This window comes from Pteronotus mesoamericanus, unplaced genomic scaffold, assembly GCF_021234165.1.
Source record: "Pteronotus mesoamericanus isolate MK-2021 breed Mesoamerican mustached bat unplaced genomic scaffold, CSHL_Meso_final contig_226, whole genome shotgun sequence".
In the NCBI taxonomy this organism is placed as follows: Eukaryota; Metazoa; Chordata; class Mammalia; order Chiroptera; family Mormoopidae; genus Pteronotus; species Pteronotus mesoamericanus.
The window spans coordinates 796,266-804,222 of record NW_026555093.1 but is presented as its reverse complement, the minus strand read 5'-3'; the positions used below and the strand labels follow the sequence as shown (position 1 = coordinate 804,222).

The window sequence follows — 7,957 nt, the reverse complement described above, 5'->3', positions numbered from 1 at the left end:
GGGCACATGCCTTGGTTGCAGGCCAGGTCCCCAGCAGGGGGGAACTCAAGAGGCAACTGCACATTGATGTTTCTCTCCCTCTCTTTCTCCCCCCTCCTCCCCTCTCTAAAAATAAATAAATAAAAGCTTTAAAAAAAAAAAGACTCAGTGCTTTCCCCTTAGCATCAGGAAGAAGAAAAGAATGTTTGTTCTTAACACTTCTATGCAACATTGTACTCAAAGTTCTAGTCAGACCAAATAGGCAGGGGAAATAAATAAAAGGCACCCCAATTGGAAAGGAACAAGTAAAACTATCTCTGTTCACAGATGACATGTTTGTGTGTGTGTGTGTGTGTGTGTGTGTGTGTGTGTGTGTGTACACACATATACAACACTAAAGAATACACCAGAAACACAGCAACCTATTCAAATATGCAATAAGAGCTCAGCAAAGTTGCAGGATCCCAAACGTGCAATCATCGGTTGTATTTCTATATGCTAGCATGGAACAGTCCAAAAACTGAGGTTAAGAAAATAATTCCTTTTACAGTGTCATCAAAAAGAATAAAATACTGAGGAATAAACTTAACAAAAGACGTGTAAGGCTTGTACTCTGAAAACTGAAAAACACAGCTGAAGGAAACTAAAGAGGACTGAAATAAATGGAAGGTCATCCTGTGTTAGTAGATTGAGCATTTAATATCGTTAAGGTGACCATAATCCCCAAGGCAATATACAGATTCAATGCCATGCCTGTTACAATCTAACCTGGATTCTTTGTCAAAATCGACAAGGAGATCCCAACATTCACATGGAAATGCAAGGGATGCAGACAGCCAAAACAATCTCAAAAATGAAGAACAAAGTTGGAAGACTCTCACTTCCCAATTTCAATGCTTACTGCAAAGCTACAGCAATCCTAAAAAGTGTGGCACTGGCATAATGATTATAGGTCAATGTTTTAGAATTTGGAGTCAGACATAATCCCATATATCAATAAATAGTTGATTTTCAATAAGGGTGCCAATGCTATTCAACGGATGAATGAAAAATCTCTTCAACAAAGAGTCCTGGGGCAACTGGATATCCACAGACATAAGGATGACTATGGACCCCAATCTCACACCATGCACAGATATTAACTCTGATGGATCACAGACCTAAATGTAAAGACGGGGACTATAAAACTCTTGGAATAAAACATAGGTGCAAATCCCCATGACCTTGGATTGGGCAGCAGTTACAAATTATGAGAGCAAAAGCACGGCCACACAAGACAAAGAAAAAAAAGATAAATTGTATGCCATGCAAGGTAAAAACTTTTTTTTTAAGCTCCTCTTTTTCTTTTTTTGAAGATTTTATTGATTTGTTTTTAGAGAAAGGGGAATGGAGGGAGAAGGAGAGGGAGAGAAACATTAATGTGTGGTTGCCTCTCGCGCGCCCCCTACCGGGGACCTGGCCCGCAACCCAGGCATGTGCCCTAGACTGGGAATTGAACAGGCAGCTGTTTGGTTTGTAGGCCGGCACTCAGTCCACTGAGCCACGCCAGCCAGGGCCACATTAAAAACTTCTGCATCAAAAGGTCTACCTAGAAAGTGAAAGGACAATCTATAGGATGGGAGAAACATTTGCAAATCATATGTCTCATAATGGCCTATTTTCCAGCATGCATAAAGAACTCTCACAACAGAAAGACAAGCAACCCAGTTTTAGGAATGAGCAAAGGACTTGAAAGTACATCTGCTACCTCCAAAGCAGATGTCCAAATGGCCGAGAGACACATGAAAAGATGCCCAACGTTATTAGCCATTAGGGAAATGCAAACAAAAGCCATGAGATACCACTTTCCACCCACTAGGATGGCTATTGTAAGCAAAACAAAAGGAAAGTAACAAGTTTTGGTGAGAATGTGGGGAAACTGGGACCTTCACACACTCTTGTTGGGAGTGCAAAATGGTACGGCTATTGTGGAAGTCAGTTGAGTGGTTCCTCAGCAAGTTAAACATAGAATTACCATGTGGCCTGGCAAGTCCACTCCCATACCCAGAAGAACTGAAAACAGAACCCTGTACAGGAATGTTTACCGCAGCGCTAGTCACAACAGCCAGAAGGGGAAAATTACCCAAATGTTCATCAACTGACGAATGGATGCACAACATGTAGTCCACCCATACAATGGACTTAGCATAATTCAAGTGTTGATGCATGCTATCATGTGAGTGAACCATAATGAGAATATTATGCTAAGTGAAAGCAGCCAGACACAAAATGCCACCTATTTATTGTATGGTTGCATCTCTCCAAAACAGGCAAACCTCTGTGAACGGGAAGCAGGTACCTGTTTGCCTGGGTTCTCGGGGAGAGGAGAGGTTGTTGGCCAGGGGAAGCGGAGCGGGGCAGTGGGGAATGACTGCCTGATGGGTACAGGGGGCTCTTTTTGGCGTGGTTCCAACGTTTTGGAAGTAGACAGTTGTGATGGCCGCCCAACACCACAAGTGTATACCTGGTGCCACCGGATCATGCACCTTTGTTGCTTTTTCTGTACAACGCTCCTGTCCAGTGGAAAGAGAGAGCTCCCTCAAGGTGAGGGTCCAGTGCGCCGCGTGGGCAGGGTGCTGCCAGCGCCATTTCTTTGCAGGCCCACGCCCAGGCCCGCCGGGGCCAATGGGAAAGCAGTGACCTCGTGGAACTTGTGTGTCGCACAGCGCGTGCCCTGCCAACGAGCGGCCGCTCCGTGGTTGCTAGGATACGGAGTAGGGGCCTGCGGAATGGCTGTCTAGAGAGGTTGGGACCAACTGGCAGATCTCACCGCATCTCACCGCACCGCACCGCACCGCACCGCACCGCACCGCACCGCACCGCACCGCAGCACTCCACAGCGCACTGCAGAGCTAGGCCCAGCGCCCAGCATGCCTGGTCGAAGGAACCGTAGACGGTCGTCCGGTCACGGTCACGGTCACCAGAGGCGGAACCGCACCCCCGACGCCAGAGCTGAGCTGCTTTTCTCCGTGAGCCACTTGGAGCGCCTCCTGCGGGAACGCCACTATGCCCTGCGTCTAAGCTCTTCCGCGCCTGTGTTCCTCGCAGCCGTCCTGCAATATCTGATCGCCACGGTCCTGGAGCTGGCGGGCAACGAGGCCCAGAGAAACGGCTGCCGGCGCATCACCCCACAGCTCGTGGACATGGCCATCCACAACAACGCACTGCTCAGTGGCTTCTTTGGGAGCACCACCATTTCCCTGGTGGCCCCGGACTGGGAGTAGCTGCCCATCAGGACGAGGGTTCCCCGGGCCTCAAGCCTAGGGCGCCAGGCCTGCTCACAGCCCAAGCAGCCGGGGCCTGTCTGGTGCCTTGGGCAATGTCGTTGAAAATAAACTGTTTAAACTTTTAAGAAACCCACGTGCCTGCTTCAGTCACTTTGTCTGCATGGTGGTTGTGGGACAAACTCATTGGAGGGGTGGGGGAGGGGCGGGGGTGGGGTCTGCCAGGGTGTGAGGGTGGAGTCGGGGATGATGAGAGGAGCAGCCTCTCCTGGCATGGCCCCGGGTGGGAGAGGCTGGCTAAGGTGGGTGTGGGGATGGGGTATGGGAGACTCTCCCATTGCCTCTGAGCAAGTCAGAGCCCATCAAAGTTCCCCGGAGGATGGTGTCCATTGGAGTGGAGTGCAAGGCCATGACTAAGGGTGAATGTGCCATGCCAACCCGGGTGCGGGATGGAGGAGTGAACAAAGGGCTTTGACAGGAAGACTGAGGAGTCGGGGTGGGGGCAATCAAGAAAGTTGCGAAATCGGAATGATGGTCCCGCGGGATCACGAGTTTAGTTTCGATCCTGTTGTCTGAGGCATGCTGGGAGATACCATAGCAACCGGGGTAACAAGCTGTCACCTTGCAACAGAGGGCGCTTGGCTAGACCCTGCCCCAGGACCCGTGATTTGTTTGTGCACTTTGCAGCAGGCAAGGCCTGGCCCCAGGAACCTGAGATTTACTTAACACACGGCCAGGAGGGGGCGCGGGGCTCCATTGCGGGTTCCTGCGCAAGCGCTCACGGGCAGCCGACCCAAGCAGGACGCAGGTCACGTCGCAGTTAGCATCCTGCACCCGCAAAGTCCACCCAGCGGAAGCACTCGAGCTGGGAACATGGCCGCATCCGCTGCTAGCCTGGGTGGCTTTTCGGCCCCGGGGCCTGATGCCGGGCACTACTTGGCCAGGTATCGCCCGGTATCGCCAGGTGTTGAACAAGCTGAAGAAGCGGTTCCTGCGGAAGCCGAACGTGGCAGAGACTGCCGAGCTATTCAGACAGCTGGGCCACGAGCTGCGCGCTCAGCAGTGCCTGCCTTATGCGGCTTGGTGCCAGCTGGCGGATGCGCGCTGCCATCAGGCGCTCTTCCACGGGCCCGGGGAAGCTCTGGCGCTCACCGAGGCCGCCCGCCTCTTCCTGCGGCAGGAGCGCGACGCGCGCCAGCGCCTCGTCTGCTCCGCCGCCTACGGGGAGCCGCTGCAGGCAGCTGCCAGCGCCCTGGGTGCCGCGGTGCGCCTGCACCTTGAGTTGGGCCAGCCGGCTGCCGCCACCCTCTGCCTGGAGCTGGCGGCCGCCCTGTGCGACTTGGGTCAGCCGGCTGCCGCTGCCGTCCCCTTCCAGCGCGCCACCCAGCTACAGCCGCTCCACCTGCCCCTGGCCGCGCCTCAGGCGCTTGGCGATGCCGCCTCCTGCCAGCTGTTGGCGCGTGACTAAAATGGCGCCTCGGAGGTCTTCACACGCCTGCAGCGCCTGGCGCAGAAACACGGCAGCCAACCGTTTCAGCCGCCACCGCCATTCCTGCTGCAGGCTCCAGGTGCAGCTGCCTGGGCCCCAGCTCCGCCGCGGCGCGGCCAGGGTCCAGCCCGCCACACTGTGCCCTCCGACTGCCTGCTTTGTGGCCACGCCCTCAGGTGCCTTGCTAGGCGCCTTCTGGGAGATGGTGGTCTGCTGCCAGGTGTCCCGTGTGTTGCTGCTGCTGCTCTTGCGGCCACCACCCGCCAAACTCCTCCCGGAGCATGCCCACACCTTGGACGTGTACTTCTGGGAGGCTTTCGACAGCCACGGGCAGGAGGCCAGTGGCCAGCTTCCAGAGGAGCTCTTTCTGCTGCTCCAGTCCTTGGTCACGGCTACCCACGAGAAGGACACGGAAGCCATCAAATCGCTGCAGGTGGAGATGTGGCCACTGTTGAGTGCCGAGCAGAACCACCTCCTGCATCTCGTTCTGCAAGAAACCATCTCCCCCTCAGGACAGGGGTTCTTAACCAAGTGTCTTTGCCTGTTACCAGCTTCACACATCCACCTTTGCCTTTGGAGGGGAAAAAAAAAAGACATTGATCCCAGTGATTCTACCTTTGTTTAGCTTTTTCCTCTTCCCACCACAGGAATTTAGTTGACTGAAAATTACCCGAGGCTTATTTCCGTAATAGTGGGAGAAGAAACTATACTAGGATTGGAGCAGAGCAATTGGCTCTCTTCCCCGAAACTGCAACATAAAAATGAGAATCCTTTTATCCCTTTCCTCTTCCACCCAAGTTGCCTTGCCATGCGCCACCACCGCGCCCCGCCCCACAATCTTCATTTCATTGTCAGGGTTCTGTTTTGTACTTCTGTCTGAATGCTTAAGCTATGTTGTTGTTGTTGTTGTTTTAATCGTGGTTAATTTCTTGGAGTATTTCTATATCTATGTGATGACCCAATTTCTCCTTTGTTTTATCCACCCCGTACGTATTCATGGGATTCCGTACATTGTTGTTACAGCCCTAAATCCATGATAAAACCATTCCAATAATCATGATTTGTAGTTTATATTTACTTCAGCTATAACATGGGAATCACTTAGATACTTGTCAGGATGCAGAAAGCAGAAACAAATCATTCTTTTTCAGTTCCAAGATGTATTCATTCATTTGAAATTGACAGTGTACCTAGTATACAATATCCCGGACAATGAGTCCACAGAGATCATTTACTTAGATAGCTGCAAAGCAAATGTGCCTGGTGCAATGTCGGGTTGGGAGTGTGTTTGGAGGGAAATGGGGGTCCCTGCAATGCAAATGTGCCAGGTATGCATTGGAATTCACATATCTGGTTCTATTCTGAGAGGTACCCGTAATCTTTTATTTGTAGTAGGAATCTTTCTGTAACTCTTACTTAACAATGTAAAATCAGTACGGTTCTTTGGTGTTGTGTGATCGTGCATATGATCATACACAATGGCCTCCTATTTAAAAATATTAAATTTTCAAGGCTTTTTTGGTCCAGATGCTACATGCAAACTGATTTAGCCGTTTTTTTAATTCAATTTTATTTTCTTTACAGTTTTGACAGTGATAACAATAACTCCTCAGAGTATAATCTGATTCTCAATCAATCAGCTTTGGGGAAATGCACCCTTTGGGCTGAAGTTGTATACAGTACCAATCTTTTGGGATGAGATTTAAGGACACAGTTTGGGGATAGACCTTTATTTTGCATTTTTCGGGGGCATGGGGACAGTTGTCACTATGAGTTTGCCTCAAAATGGGAGGGACTTTTGGGGTATTCTTTTCTACTTCTATTTCAACAGTGTGGAAGCAATAGGTAAGAAAGTACAGGACACTCCTATTTGATACAGATTAAGCCATCATACCTGCGCTCACACTTGGCTGCCAGGAAGGGTCCTTTGGAGCCCTAAAAGCCTAGCCCAGTTTACTGAAAAAGTGGTAAGGGTGCATGCTCCTTTGTGCTTTTGCTTTTTTTGGTACACTCCTCTCACCCTGGGGTGTACGCCTGGCCTGCTGCCTTACTGTCTCATGACAGGAATGCTGAGGAATAATGTAATGTGACTGGTGATAGTATTTGATTTGGGCTTAAGAAATATCCCCTTTAGGGATCTCGTCCAAACTCCTTGCATTGAGGAGGTGGGCAGGGTGGGGCAGGAATTACCAGAGACCCTGGTACTGGGTATATGAGCAGTATCAATCAGAGTTCTCCAGACATACAAAACAAACAGAAACTCTCCCCGTATATACACACTATATATGTATATATCTGTATCTGTCTGTCTTTCCAATCTCATGTGATTGGAAGCTTGGAAAGTCCAACATCGGCAGGGTAGGTTAGAGACCCAGAAAAGAGGTGCAGTTGGAGTCCAGAGGCATCTGCAGGCCAAATTTCCTCTTCTTCCAAGGAGGTCATTCTTTTTTTTTCTTTTTTTCTTTTTTTCTTTTTCATTCTTGTTCATTCCATTCCAGTTGTCCCAATTTTTCCCCATATGCCCTCCTCCACCCAGCCTACCGCCCCCTCCCACAGTCAGTCCCCACACAGTTGTCCATTCTTTTTCTATTAAGGCTTTTAATGGATTTGATGAGGCCCACAGATGTTTAGAGGGTCATCTGCTTTACTCAAAGTCCACTGATTTAAATTTTAATCTCAACTAAAATATACCCTCAGAAACATCTAGAAAAATGTTTCACCGAGTATCTGGGTACTGTGGCCAAGTTCACACATGAAAGTGATCATCACAGGTATACCCTTTATCAACTTAGCACCCAGATACAGCTCCCTAAAACATACTAAAATTCCTAAAAAAGAAAATAATGAGGTCCTACTTTGGCCTAACATGATACAATTACCCTGTGTACAACCAAAAATGCAATAGCCCTTTACCAAGTTGAAAATTTAAACTCCTTGGGTAATGTTTACTCTTCTCCTTGACATCCAGAAACTTAAATACTATGACGTAAAGTTAACAATACTTAAATACTATGATATAAAGTCAATACATCTTATGTGCTAGCAGGATAAGAAAGGGAAGAAAACAGATTTTTATACGCACAAACGCATTCACAAATGATAACAAAATAAAGAAGGAATAGTCATGACAATTACATTTCTGTAACTGGTCACATGGTCATAGCTGATATTGATAATTACCCTCTTTCACTATCTGTTCTATATTACATTTGATCTCAGCCAGTAC

The 7,957-nt window shown here is 49.1% G+C and overlaps 1 protein-coding gene and 1 pseudogene across 1 annotated transcript; both read left to right on the top strand.

The window, feature by feature from the left end:
- The first annotated feature begins 2,888 nt into the window (after window positions 1-2,888).
- LOC129069556 (histone H2A-Bbd type 2/3-like) lies at window positions 2,889-3,242 on the top strand. The gene has a single exon (XM_054572227.1). The coding sequence runs from the start codon at window positions 2,889-2,891 to the stop codon at window positions 3,240-3,242; it is 354 nt and encodes a 117-aa protein (XP_054428202.1).
- A 578-nt stretch (window positions 3,243-3,820) lies between these two features.
- On the top strand, window positions 3,821-5,820 carry LOC129069555 (40-kDa huntingtin-associated protein-like; annotated as a pseudogene).
- The last annotated feature ends 2,137 nt before the right edge of the window (window positions 5,821-7,957 follow it).

What these genes read in the sequence shown, in the direction of transcription:
- LOC129069556 (XM_054572227.1), top strand. Translation starts at nt 2,889, where the DNA reads ATGCCTGGTCGAAGGAACCGTAGACGGTCGTCCGGTCACGGTCACGGT.